The sequence below is a fragment of the Corvus cornix genome, chromosome 4A (genome assembly GCF_000738735.6).
Source record: "Corvus cornix cornix isolate S_Up_H32 chromosome 4A, ASM73873v5, whole genome shotgun sequence".
Lineage (NCBI taxonomy): Eukaryota > Metazoa > Chordata > Aves > Passeriformes > Corvidae > Corvus > Corvus cornix.
This window is the reverse complement of record NC_047058.1, coordinates 17,679,238-17,693,902: the sequence shown is the minus strand read 5'-3', so window position 1 is coordinate 17,693,902 and position 14,665 is coordinate 17,679,238. Positions and strand designations below refer to the sequence as shown.

At 45.1% G+C, this 14,665-nt stretch overlaps 1 protein-coding gene across 1 annotated transcript in view; it reads left to right on the top strand.

Moving 5' to 3' along the window:
* TRPC5 (transient receptor potential cation channel subfamily C member 5) overlaps positions 1–9,492 on the top strand; it is a 96,466-nt gene extending 86,974 nt beyond the window's left edge. The window contains exons 10-11 of the mRNA XM_039572243.1: positions 784–873; positions 1,565–9,492. Coding sequence (XP_039428177.1) covers positions 784–873; positions 1,565–2,299 — 825 coding nt within the window. The 3' untranslated portion in view covers positions 2,300–9,492. The remainder of the gene's footprint in view (positions 1–783; positions 874–1,564) is intronic.
* The last annotated feature ends 5,173 nt before the right edge of the window (positions 9,493–14,665 follow it).

Genomic DNA, 14,665 nt, shown 5'->3' with positions numbered 1-14,665 from the left:
TCTGGAGTAGTCTCTTCCCTGCACACAACATGCACAAACAGCCTTGGTGTGTTTTGGCTGGCACAGATAAATGGACAAGCTCAAAGCACCAGCTTGCTTCTGTAAAGCCGTCAGGGAGGGACATGAGCAGAGCAAAACGGAGCTTATCCAACCAAAACCATGGAGTGTAGCAAACAAGTAACACGGAAGAGTGAGAGTCCTTGGAGAAGTCACTGAGGTGTGATTTGACCCTTCCAGTGCTGCCCACAGATGGTGCAGCCATCCTGAAAAGAGTTTCTGCCCTTAGGGAACATGGTTTGAGGTGAATGTCCATTGTCCCATGGGGTCCTGGCTGTTCTTCACATTATTTATTGCTAACACAACCTCCTTGGCTTTCAAATACTTGATAAACCACCTTCAAATGCCAAATTCAGCCCATCGGGATACACAGTGTGCACACATGAGATTGGTAATAGTAAAAACTTTCAGCAGCTGAGTTAAAGAGCACATCTAAGAACTGCTTGGAGAGACCACTCCAAGAATTTTTTCTCGACACATACAAACTCCAGTACAAAATACCTGCTTTGCCTTTAGTTAAAAACTGAGCATCCATAAGATGGAAGCTGTTTCACCCCTTCCCAAGGTTTGCTCTGCTTAAAAGGAAGCATTTTGTTTCTAGTGGTGAGTGATTTTTAGCCAGCAGAGTCAGGACAGCTGCTGTTGGCAAGAGCTCAGGGAAACACAGCAAGAACAGAGTTTGGGCTGAGCTAGCAATTGAATCACTTGGATTGTTTCCTATTCCAGGAAGTGATAAGAAATCTTGTGAAAAGATACGTTGCAGCAATGATAAGAACTTCCAAGACCAACGAAGGTTTAACTGAAGAAAACTTCAAGGTAATTTATTATTCCTCAACAATAATTTGTTTTATTAATTCAAAGAGCCACTTGCAGAGTTTGCACTAACTTGTTACGGTGATTTGTGATGTGTGGAAATGGGATTATGAGTGGAGCTGGGAATATATCTGATGGGCCAGCGGGGTTTTTTGGGCAGAGAGAGTTATGATTGAGTGTCTTCTATATGATCACCTCCCAGATTTTAATATACAATGTGCTATGCAGACAAAAGCATTGGAAAAGGGTAGGAATGAAGTATGGGATTTGAATCAACATCACATTCCCAATCCTAATGCAGACAGAGCCAAAGAATAGGTTGGGGTTGATGGATATTAAGAACACTGACCAGCAAAGTTAAATTTGGGCCTATCAGCTAGACAGGATTCCTGCCAAATTGCAGCAGTTTTCCCTCCTCTATAACTCTTTTATCTGACTTTTTTGGAGGGGCAGAGGGTGGGCAGAGATCAACAGGGCCAGTCCCCAGCCTTTGGAGACAAAAAACCTTGTGAGGTCCCCAGTTCTCAGCACTACCAACACATCATTTTTGTGTGTTCCTGGACTTGGATGTGATGTTCTTGTGTGATTTGGTATCAGCCACTGGCACAACTGAACCGCCCTCCCGAGGGAATGTGGTCATTCCTTCATGTCAGATAAGGCTGCTGGGAGTAACTCCTGTCTCCTCTTGCCCCAGGAATTAAAACAGGACATCTCGAGTTTTCGCTATGAAGTTCTTGACCTCTTAGGGAACAGAAAGCCCCAGAGGAGGAGTTACTCTACCAGCAGCACAGAGGTGTCCCAAAAGGATGAAACAAACGAGGACGGTGCTGGAGAAAAATCCAGAGCCAAGAGCGTGTCTTTCAATGTAGCCAACAAAAAAAAGGACTTCAACGTATCTGCTCTGATTAAAACCATGTCTGGGATCAACATGGTGGAAGAGAAGCCAAAAAGCAATGGCATCAGCAAGCGCTCCTTTGTCCGGAACGGGAACAGAGTTCAGAGACTCTCCAGCTCCAAGAAGGAGTCCTTCAAGAGACTGGGCCTGCTCTTCTCCAAGATGAATGGCCACGTCCCTGAGCCCAGCTCAGAGCCCATGTACACCATTTCAGACGGCATCATTCAGCCACACTACATGTGGAAAGACATTAAATATTCTCCGATGGACAGAGAGAGGGAAGAGAATTGTTCCAAAAGTGAAATTAACCTCAATGAGGTGGCCTACAGTGGGAACACGAGACTTACGGGACAGAGCAAGGAGTGCCCTGTGGTTTGTACCAGCTCCCTTCACTGTGCTTCCAGTATTTGTTCCTCTAACTCCAAACTTATAGACTCGTCAGAGGATGTGTTTGATTCATGGGGAGAGGCCTGTGACTTGTTTATAAACCAGTGGAAAGATGGGCAGGAGGATCATGTCACCACCCGGCTCTAAGCAAAGCTCTCTTAACTCTCACTGGAAAACTCAGCCAAGTATTGGTAATTGTTTGCTCTCATCTGTTTCCTTTCTGTCCACAGGTGAAAAAAAAGTGTAAACCTACTTATGTTATAGCCTATTTTATAGCCATCTGCACCTTCTTTAATTTACTTTTTTTACACTCACTAATACTAAACTAAAGGTTTCACCGTTTATAAGGTCACCATACACCACAGGAATCCCTTTGGATGCAGTCTTAGTCTACAAACCCCACAGACTTCAGGCATGCAGGTGGCTGAGGAAAGGATTTCTCCAGTGCTCCCATCATCATCCCACCCCAGCTGGGTTTCAGTGCTGCTGTCCAACACCATTGGCTCTGCATCCTGCTCAGTTTTGCTCAACAACACAACCAGCTGGTGAGCAGGAGGCTGAGAATCACGCTGAAAATATTTTTTAAAAGGGTTTCAACCTACAACTGGGTTTTTTTGTTTCCTTTAAGCAATATGACTTCTGATTCTTTTGATTGTGCTTGTTTTTTCAGGCCACTATATTAATATTGTGAATTGTTACTGAATATGAGACCCCTTTGATCATGCACCTGGAACATGTTTTTGTTGCTAACATATTTGCTTATTTACCTAATCTCCCTTTTGGGGAGCAGAAGGACCTTCCAATTAGGCTGACAGTGGGAGCCAGCACCTGGCCTTGCCTCCAACTTCTGTGTAGATGAACCGAAAAGAAAGCAACCCAAACCAACCCTGGCTGCTTGAAATACAAACCTCAAGAGTAGTTTCTAATGGGCTGAACCAAACCCCAGCTCTAAGCCTTGCCCTTATTTTGCAATTCCTAATCTTACTTCCAGTGCTGCATTCACTTTTTGCTGCCTCTCTGATGGGTGTCGGGCTTCAGGGGGAAAACCATCTCCTGAGGGAGAGCTTCTTCCCTGGGCCCTTGAGCTGCAGGTCTGAAAGGCAGCCTAGGCAAGAGCAGCTCCAGCTCTGCAGGTCCTTCTCTGAGGTGCAACAAAAAGGAATGTGGCAGGACGTGGTATCTTTTATTACCTTTTATTTCCCCAGCTGTGGGAGTGTCTGGACAGAGCTTGGCACCGTCACTGCTGTTGTCCCAGGGAGCATCAGAGAGGGGGAGAAGACAACCCCATCAAGGGCAAGGTGGTCGAATTCTTAACAGGGGTTTCAGGGGGGTTTATTTTTATTTTAATTTTTTAACAGTGGGATACTTGAACTTTCTTCTGCAGTGTTGCTAAGGAACACAGATGATTGGCACTCAGCACCACCTCGGAGCTGTTCTTGGTCAGCTGCTTCCTTGGAGGAAGCAAGTCCTGCCCAGGAACTGGGGAATGGCTTCATTCCTGCCCTCGTGCAGGGCTCTGCTCCCAGGAGGGGTTATTGAGCTGCAGCATTTCCCCAGGGTGGCTGCCAGCCATCACCTCACCTGGGAACGGGCTTGTGAATTGCCTCTGGAGAAACATAATGCTGGAAAATCTACACCTGCCACTGGAGTGGGTCAGATTTCACCAGCAAGGGGCATGAGCAGCTCTGCTGGCAGCAGGGAGGGTCAGGAGCAGAGGGATAAGAGATGCTGGGGCACCTGCAGCTGGACACTGCCCAAGTTTTAAACCTGGCTCCCTCCTCTCGTGAAGGAAACTCTCCTTGCGGGGTTTTTACTTTGGGCACTTGTGCAGCTTCACCCAGAAAGCCCAGTGGAGCACAGAGAGAAATGTGAGTGATGCAGCAGCTCCTGGGGCAGAGCTGAGGTGCCAACACCCTGGACTCATGGAAGAGTTCAGTGCAGACCTCAGGGTGGAGACTGTGGCTCCAGGCCAGCCCTGTTTGAGATAAATCAGCAGCGAGGAGCAGAGACTCAAAAACGTTTCTGTATTCCTTGCTTATAATGACACCAGCCTTGTTACCAGCAGGCAGTGTAAAACCCCAAATATTTAAGCCTCTGGATGTGTTAGTTAAGGCAGAGTGAAAGGCATTTTTGTATCAACAGATTTCAGGCTTTCACACTAATTGCAGGGTTAGAGTTGTCTTTGAAAACTGCATTTCCTCTTCGTTCATGGAAGGCTGAGCAAACTGACATTGGTGGTACACAAGGAGACTTGCAAAACCCGAGGGTGGGGAGCAGCTTGCTGATCATTCCATGAGGAAATCCAGCACCCCTGGCTGAAGGGGCAGATCCATTGATAGGGGAGAGCCACAGTCTGAACACCCCAAGGCAGTGCTCACAATAAAAGCCCCACAGGTCAATAAACCAAACTGAGCACGTTTCTGCAAAGATAAACGTTAGCAGGAGCTGCTACAGGGGGGTGAACTCGAATCCTTTGATGCCTCACCTAACCCACACTGCAGTCTATGAACTCTACTTGACGTGGGGCCAGCAAATCTTTGTGGTATTTCCTGGGTAAGGAGTAAGAATGAAAACAATTCAAGTACAGTTATGCAGATTACATCAGCTGGGCTTGAAAGCGGGCCAGAAACAGGGTTTATAATCCTTGGACAGCGGAAAGGCTCTTAAATGTTCCATGAGAACAAGCACACAGCCGCTGGTGACGCTCACATGGTGTAATTCGAATGCATTACCAGGTACAGACAACACAAAGAAATGGAATTAACTCTGCAGTGCTGCCCCCAAAAATGTAAAAATCCCTTCCCTGTGTGAGTCACGTTCCCCTGCTGTGCCCCGAAAGGGCAGGGGTGGGAGCTGCCACATCGCAGTGGCACGAGGGGTAACAGATCTGCAAACCCCCAGTGCTGTGCTAAAGGGGGAGATGCTTCACGTGGCTCCTTGGCTGGGGCTCCCCTGGGCTTTGTTTCATGACTGAGATCCTTCCTTGCTCCCAGCTACGAGTGAGTCTGAGCTGACTTTGGAATGCAACACAAATATTTGATTTGGCTGCGATTAATACACGTGTCCAGGAGTTTGCAAAACTCAAATTGGTCCCCCAAAAGGCAAAATTCTCTTTGATTGCATCTATGCATCCCTGTTGATAGCAATAGACTTTGGAGCAGCTGTGAATTATTATTATGCTAAAACAGGAGCTTCAGGGGAGTGAAATTGAAGTAGCTTCTGAAAAATACATTTGATTTTAAAAAAACCCCAAAAAACCCAGGTTTTGCTTAATTCACTTGCAGTCACAGTATTTGGGACTTCGCCAGTATTTTTCTGCTTTCAATTGCTCAAAAAGAAAACATGTTTTAGTGAAAGTTATTCTTTCCCTCAGAGAAATGAGTGAATGAGCCCTGTGCTGTCTCTGCAAGGGCCAGGGTAGGAGCTGATGGGACACTGAGTTTCTCCTGTGAGTTAAACTTTTCCTTGGCTCAGCTGGTTCACACCTGGCCTTTATTCTGTGGGCTTCAAGAAGGATCCCTGGACATAATGCAAGGAGTTTGGAGTTAGGAGTAACTGAGATCTCAACCACTTACCCTTTCTTAGGTTTCTTGCTCTTGAAGTTGCATGTTTTTCTCACCTCCCATCCCAGTGTCATTTTCACATGGCTTTTTAAAGCAGCACACCTGCAAATGGTCATGGAATGGTTTGGGTTGGAAGGGACCTTAAAGTTCTTGTTCCAACCCCCCTGCCATGGGTAGGGACACCTTCCACTAGGCCAGGCTGCTCCAAAGCCTTGTCCTTGGACACTTCCAGGGATGGGGCATCATCACCAATTTAAAAGGTAACAAGTAACACCCAGGGTTAAGCATTTAATAGAGCTGGGAGGTGTTTGTACTCAGGTCAGAGATTACATAAATTGCTTCAGAAACAAGAAATTAACTGAACTATCTGTGCAGGTTATTTGGAAAACTGCATTTGTACATCACTCACTCACTGGTAAATATGTAAATACTCCTGTGTTTGTACCTGTGTCCCCTCAGAGGAAGCATGGGCAGTGTCAGAGCCAGGAGGGAGCTCAGCTCCACTCCCCGCTCTGCCTCTGCCTCCCCTGTGACCTTGGGCAAGTCACTCAGCCTCTCGAATGCCTCAGTTTCCCCATCTGTAAAATAGGGATAATAATACTTACCTACCTCGCAGGGGGGGTTAGTTCATTATTTATAAGCACTTTCAAATTTAAAGGCGCTATATACAGTCAGTAGTTAATATTGGTAGCAGTAGTATGTACTTTTATTTTCTTACAACTAATTCAGGTTAGGATGTAACTGTATGTCTGTTATGATAATTTTCCATGTAGGAAACTCGCATGGTTTCCCCATGAAGGGAATTTAGGGGACTTCTGCAGTAGACAGAGAGCAGGAGCAGCATACCCTGGAAGCCTAAATTCTGACACCTTTACTTTTGTGATTTATGCCTCACCCTTAATGTCACCTTCCTGTATTTGTGTTCCATCCCTTTCCTGACAGTCCATGTAACATGATTTTTAGCAGAAACAGCCACTGTAAATATCAAGAATATTTAAATAAATATATTAATGTATGAACATAAACCCTTACCTTTAAAAGAGGTTAAAATTGGTTGGTACAACAGCATTTTAAGCATGGGGGGGCTCCACAGGCAGCTCAGCACTGGTGCACAGCGGGATACCGGGGTAGGGCTATAGGAAAATGTCACATTATCACCTCTGTAATAATCAGTTTTCACCCCATCACTGGCAAGGACAACTCACCTGGGTGTCACAGGAGGGCAAAGGGAGGCTGGGACTGGAGCAGGGTGGCCCTGCTGCCTGTTCTGCCCCAGGAGAGGCGAAGGCAGCTCGCGGACACTCAGCCCAGGCAGCAGAGTGTGGCTGCTGGAGGAGCCTGGACAGCAGGAAACTGCATCCCTGAGAGCGGCTCCTCACCCTGATTTCTCTGTACAATGTTCTTTAGTGCTCTCTCTGGATAAAGGTCTTTGGTTTGAGCGAGAGGAGCTCTGAGATGGGACTGGCAGGGTAAGGGCACTCTGAGCTCCCTGCCAGGAACAGGAGCACTTGCAGGTCCCTGCACTGGGGACCTGGATGTTACTGACAGGGCAAGCAGGGATATCTGCACAGTCAGCAACAGTGTGAGCAAGGATCTGAATTACCTCTGGGTTTTCTAGCAGCTGGAAACCACACAAGCACCCACTGCTCTCACACCATTACGTGTTTGTCTCGCTGCCCCTCCCAGATTCACTTTGATGTTGCTACTTTCCTTTTCAAAAGGCCAAAATCCCAAAGAAAAGCATATTTCAGTTAACCAGGAGGAGGTTCAGCGTTGATTTAACTCCTGGCTGAGTTCCTCTTTAACCTGTGAACTCATCCTGCAGTGTCCAATCCTGTCCCACAGACACAGAAAGCTCTGTGCAGCCTCAGAGGCTGATTCCCAAAGGAACAGGAACCCCCTCGCACCTCTGCTGCAATTCCACACACAGAACAGCAAAAAATCAGCAAAAACATCTGAACCACCAGGGCTGCCTACAGTTAATGAAAGTTGTCACTTCACTGAGAACTCCTGGAGTTGTTTTTGGGGTGGATGCACTGCAGGAACCTCTTCCTCTCAAGAGGGACTTCCAGGCCCTCCGGCACAGCAGCCCCAGCTGAGGGAGGGGACAGGGCTGGTCACACCTTCCCAGGTGGGCTAGAAGCATCAGGCACTCTAATTAATAGCATGGTAAAATTAATTGGAATCAGTGAGCCTGTGGTGGATAATAAATCCACTCACTGGAGAGGCATCTAAAATAAACTGTCCCCCAGCAGAATCTGCAGTTTTCAGTGAATGCATGACTTGAAAGAGCTAGAAAGTCACTCCCTTACTGGATTTTTTTGGGAGGAGATAAAGACTACTTTGGGCATTTATAATTTGATTAAATTTCATTTTCACACTTCTTTCCCCATTTCGGGCCCCTTTTTACAAAAGAGTAATTTCTATAGTATTCATATGACTATCCACCCAGACCCACTACTGCTCTGGAGGCAATTCCTGACCATACACCATTGTTTTAAAAAGAAAACATGTTTCATCTAAAGAAGTATACTTAAAAAGCAAAAGCATTTGATCCTTCTCCTCCAAACCTTTGATAGCATTTTGTGCTTCAGGGAAACACTTCCACCGGCTCTGGTTTTTTTTAAGGTGTGCAAAGCAAAACAAAAACCCCAGCCATAACAAAAATAGAGCTCAAACCACCCCCAGCTTTAGCTCTAGTTCATTCCTTACATGCAGAATCATGGCTTGGGCAGGAAGAGACCTCTGGAGATCCAGTCCAACCCTCTGCCAAGGGGGGAGGCTCCTGACAGACCCTTCTCCATCAACACCTACCCACTACAGACACCAGTGCAGCCTGTCCCCCCTGGCTACCCCATCCCTGCTCAGCATGGCCTATTTTGGGGATGTTTTCTCTTTTCCCCTCCCACTGCAAGAATTTCCACATCAGCAGCACCTCCTGAGGCAGCAGAGATGCTGTGCTCAGGGCTCAGATGTGCCCTGTGCAGGAGCTGACAGAACACTGTGATACCTTTAGCCAACAGAGTGAGAGGCCTTTTGACTATAAATAGTTGTTTTTCAGCAAGGGGGCACTTTTGGGTCTATTTTTCTGGGTATTGTACAGTTATTTAAAAACTACTGAGGGTGTTTATAAGGCAGGTCTGGGGGCTACAGGGCTAAGGATTTTGAGAAGCAAAAGACAGTAGTAGATGCTTAAGTACTCTATTTTCTATATGGGAGCCCTGGAGACCCAGGCTGACTCTGCAAACAGTTTTTTTAGCAATCAAGTTTTATTGTCAGATTAAATCTTCATTAATAAAAAAAAAAAGCAACCACAGAAACAGCCTTCACACCCGAGAGTATTTTAAAATGCCCTTTTATTTCATGGAATAAAAAAGGTGAGGCTTCACCCCCCCCTCCCCCAATTCTTTATTTTAGTTTTGCTCAAAAACTCAAAGGCCTTTTCCAGGCAAAAAAGCTTTTAGATGTTGTAAGAATTTTGTGTATGCAAAGACAGAATCGGGACCTCAGAATCTGCCAGTTGAGTGGTAATAGCCTCCCCTGGAGAAAAGGGGGAGAAAAGGGCAAGAGCAAAAAGCAAAAACAGATGCTTAGTTTTATGTACTTTTCTACTTGCATCTCTTCCGTCCGTAGTGCAGACTCCATGTCAGACCCTCGTATAACCTGTACAAAATGAAACAATGTACATAACAAATAAAATTATTTATTTTATGTGTATTTTTAGCTTAACTGTAAACTGAAAAAAAAATAAAAAGCATTTAATTTTTTTCCCAAAAATGTAAGCCTCTTGAAAAATCAAGGTGTTTCTACCTTTTCAGATGTAACATTTCCAGCTGCCTATTGATAATAAACATTTATGAACAGCAACAGATCTGACATTTCAGAGTTTTTAACAAAAAAGTGCAGCACAGACGTCTCAAGGGCTGTCAGTGGTCAGAGGAGCACTTAAGGGCTCTGATTCTACAGAGAATTTGTTGGTATTTTAATAACAAAAGACATCTCACAGTCCTGCTTACCTCCAGTGAAGCTGGTCACCCAAATTTGAGCAAGAGCTGCACAACATCTGGCTGGGGGAAAAAAAACCCCAGACAACCCCAAAAATATTCATTATATCTTGGCTACAACAGAAAATAGCAATGCACTAGAAGTGTTGGCAAATAAAATTCACCACATGAATGCAATTACTCCTGTACAGGAAAGTCTAAGTAAGCGTAATTTCCTTTTAATTTGCTCCCCAAAGATATCCTCAGACCAGCACAACTGCATTGGCCACACAATTAGCAATATAGCTAATAGTGTAAGGGAGTCATTAAGCAACAACTTATAACTGTATTAACATAATTTGCTCATGGAAAGCTGTCCTCCAACAAATCTCATTAAACTCCTGGAGATACATTTCAAAAGGCTTCCATCTCTGACCAGAGGCTTTTGGTCAAGCTTCCAGTAAAACAAGAGTTTCCATGAGTTAAACCATGGCAATATCCCTTTCCTTGGAATGCAGAAGATTCCTGCACAAGGGAGGCAATGTGGACACACAAATTGACACTGACCCTGGCAAAAGCTGTGCAAAATCCAGGACCTCAGGGATCCCCTGTTGCAGAAACTTAAATATTCACATAAAAACAAAAGGCTGCACTATTTTTCTTTTCAGCAGACAAGGTCTTTTTGCAGCTGGGTGTGCACATTCCCACTCACATCAGAAAGCTAAAAGTTCAGAGTTCAGGCACAGTGAATCCCCAGTTGTGCTTCTTATTCCAGAAACAGGGACTGAATTTCACCTGACAGGGATTTCCACCCCCTCCATGTCCCTGCAAAGCCAGGGAGTGACTCCAGAGAGGGTGTGGAGTGTCCCTCACTGGAGATATTCCAGAAGCACCCGGACACAGTCCTGTGCCCTGTGCTCTGGGATGACCCTGCCTAAGCAGGGAGGTGGCACCAGAGCCCTCCCAAGCTGACCCATTCTGTGGAGAAGCTTTGCAGTAGATTTTATTTCCTTTTAGTTGCACTTCCTGAAAAGTTACACAAATCACACATTCACATAATCACTACAAGTGTAAAAATAAGCATTTTTTGCTTTCAGCTATGACAAATATTAACAAAGTACTGGTTTAAACAGAGTTAGAAACCACATGTCTACAATTGATTGGAAAATGAAAATAGAGGGGAATTAGGGAACAGGAAAAATACAGAAGGAAAGGATAGAGAGAGTTGCATGGTCCATTAATTTCAGCATTAGAGGATATTCCACTTTCTCTTAAAAGTTCTTTTTCTCTAACCCAACACAGTCAAGCACTTATCACAGCTATCAGCACAGACTGACCCTTACCTTGAGTCACAAGCACCCCAAAGCTTGTGGCAAAATGCTCACCTGCTCCAGGGAAGGCAGCATTTAGCACCTGGAATAAAAATATTGCCATAAACTGAGCCTAAGAGATAAAAACACCCTGTCAGGCCTCAGGCACCTGTTTTGGGGCTGCAGATCACCCCACTTGCAGGGAGGACTGGGCTCCAGTCAGTGCCTGGAACGCGCTCTGAGCTGTTTCCTATGTGCTGCAGCCCAGCTGACTGTGAAATCTGGTAAGCAGCAGTGACTAGAAGCTTCTAGATACAGGCCTGCCCTGCAAAATTTAATCTCTGATCTTATTTCAAAGCTATAAAGTCCTGGTTCAACGGTTTTATCTTCCTCCCTTATGAAAAAAGCAGTTACTTGGAATTCTGGCTCTGGATTTATACGTCGAGTATCTTCCATATATAATGCAGCCTTTGATGGTGTAATTTTATAAAAGAAAAAGGTATCCCAGCAGCACTGCTGAGAGAAATGGAACCTAAGAGTGAAATAAAAAAAAGCCAACAGAGCCAGAAAAACAACTTTCTGTAGGAATTGGTTTGGTTACGTGACCAAGGGGAAAACAGCACAGGAGCATTAGCAGGAGACAGCCCAGCAGGCCAACGCTGCTGGCAGGCAGCAGCAGCAGCACGGGCTCTCCCTACAGTACTTGTAATTATCTTCAATGAGAGATGGATTTGACAGTCCCAGAGACATCAGAGAGATGCCATCAGCAGTGATGCAGTGGCTGTCAGTGCAGGACTGGTGCTGACACGGGGCACAGGCTGGGCACGGCCCCGGGGGTGACACAGCACCTCTGCCAAGCACCGGGCTTGGGGCTGACTGTGCACCGAGAGGTGCTGAGGTGACACAGCCACTCTGGAGTCTGGCATCACGCAGCAAACACAGACTGGAGCCTGCTCCTGCTAAGGGCAGCAAGGTTTGCGGGTTTAGAGATTGAAAGAAATACTTAATCACACAAGAAGCCACACCCCAGAGCACAAAAACTGGGGTTGGTCACTGCTTTGTTCATCCTGCAGCTTCAGAAGAATCACAGAACCATTCAGGTTGGAAAAAACCTCCAAGACTGAGTCCAACCTGTGACTGATCCCCACTTTGCTGCCAGCCCAGAGTGCTGAGTGCCACACCCAGCCTTCCTTGGACACCACCAGGGATGGGGACTCCACCACCTCCCTGGGCAGCCCCTTCCAATGTGTAACAACCTTTTCCATGAGAAATTCTCCCGATGTCCAGCCTGAGCCTCTCCTGGCACAGCTTGGGCCGTGTCCTCTGTCAGGGAGGAGAGGCTTGGCTCTGGGGCTCACATGGAGGGAGAGCACTCCATGGTGCAGCCAGTTCATGGATCTTCCTGCACAGCCTTCAGGGGTCAATTTAATTTGAGCCTCTGCCTTTCATCTATAAAAACACAGTGAAGGAGGCGGCAAGCATGACTAGTGGAAACTTGGCTGCATGACTCTTCTGTTCTCCCTTTTAAAGGCTGAAAAGCCATCCACAAAAAAAAACAAACAAAAAACCCCCCACATTCCAGGAACAAATCTTTGCTTTAAAAATTTACTATTAGGAAACATGATTCAAAAAGCTCAACAGAGAACGAAAACAAAATTTAAAAACATCGATCTGCAGAAAAAAAGAAAATTCCAAACAGAAATCAATACTCAGATGTTTTCCATCCTTCTAACTAAAGATAAAATATGGTTATGGCTTCAAGTTCTATCCCAATACCCCCAGTCACAGCAATACTGCTGGGCATGAAAAACACAGAGCACTGGTCTGGTACCAAACTGTAACAGCAATAATCAAACTAAAACGTGTGCCAAACAGGTCTGGAAAATCACCAGGCTGCCACTGAGTTCCTCACCAAAAAAAAAACCCCAGACCCACATCTTGGAACATGCATAAACCCCTACAAAAAAAAAAAAACAAACCCAAACCTCCAACCTCTCAAACCAAGCTCCAGAACTCTGTGTAATCTTGATGTGAATTATCCTACAGCCCCTGAAAAAGCTGATTAGCCACAAACCTAGGAATATTGTGAGCACAGGGACGCTGCAGCCAGAGCTGGCAGTCTCCAGCTGAGGAGAGGGCTGAAGCACAAAGCAGGTCAGCTGTGGTTTGGGCAGAGCTGTGGCTTTTTTGGCAGCTGTTTCAGTCAAAGGCTGTAGAGCTGTTGTACTGCAACACAGCTCTGGGAAACAGAATTGAAATAAAAGACTCCAGCAATCACTTAAATTTCTGTACCATTCTGAGCTCTTTTGCTGTTAATAAAGAGGTGGCATTTCCTATCCATGGAGAGCATTCATCAGCCAGCTCCAGGACACACTGAGAACTCCTCCCCACAGTCCCTACCTGCTAGTTGAAAAAAGCAGATTTTGAGCCTTAACAGCCCTGGCAAAAAAATACATAAAATGAGTCACAGAGGCACCTCTGTATATCAAATCCATAAATGAGTTCACTGACTACATATGACATTATTATATCAATTAAAGTAATTTTCACGTATATTGAAGTGGCCAACAATGGTCAACAGTTGCCATGGTTTATGGTGCAAGCAAAACCATGCCATAAACAGAACTCTCTACCAGAATTATCAGCTTTTCCAATTAAAAAAAAAAAAAAAAAGTTGACTTCCAGAGACAGACTAATACCAGAAGATAAAACACCAACACTGTGCTGTGCTAACCACGTGTGTAGAAAAAAAAGCAAGGCTGTCTCAGTGACAGTGGAAGAAATGAGGCATAACTCCTAACTAAAGCCTGAAAGGGGAAGATATTCCCTTCAGTGCTTGACAGCCACTGCTTGGGATATGACAGATGGCACCTGAGACCGAGGTGGAAACACTCTCCCTGACTCCAGCATTGAGACCATACTTCTCAGGTCAGTGCCACTTTAAAGTCAATAAAATAAATCACAGGCTTTACTAGTTGCTTTAAGAGGTTAGGCTAGTGAATGCTTTTTCAGAGAAAAAGAAGAAAACCCCCTCATGGTATTTTCTCCGAAGAAAATCTGTGCAAGTCAAGTGCTCCTCCAGAGGCAGGAACACAAAGGCCACCTGTTACTTCATAAACAATTTTGTGTAAATGTTTTGTTTTAAAAACAGCAGAGCAGCTCAAAATCAAATTAGCTATTCAGGGATCATTTTCATCTTGCTTTGACTTTTTACCTGGCTGCTCCATCTTGAAAAGCCATTATTAAATTGCCAAATTAAATGTACAGCAATTAAAAATTGGAGGAGACAAACTTAAAGCTGAGCTTGCAGCCTGCCCTCCCATTACAGAGTTACATTATCAACACCAACAGCGCTACATGAATTTAAGTCAAAAATGTAACAAGCCACTTTTCTCTACTGTTTTTGCTTCCAGGGTTACTTAAACTGGATACCAAAGGAAATACAATATTTTCCCCTCCCAGTTCTGCAGTTAATATCTTTTTCACCACCACCTAGCTATACCCAAAGGAAAAATGATTTTTAGAAAATCACTGAACAGTAGAATGGGCCAAGAGAGTTGATTTAAATTTTGTGTAAAATGCTATTTGAGGACCAAGCACATTGTGCCTGAATTTAGAGGGGAAAAGGTACAGTTACCAGGAATTATTCCACTTCCC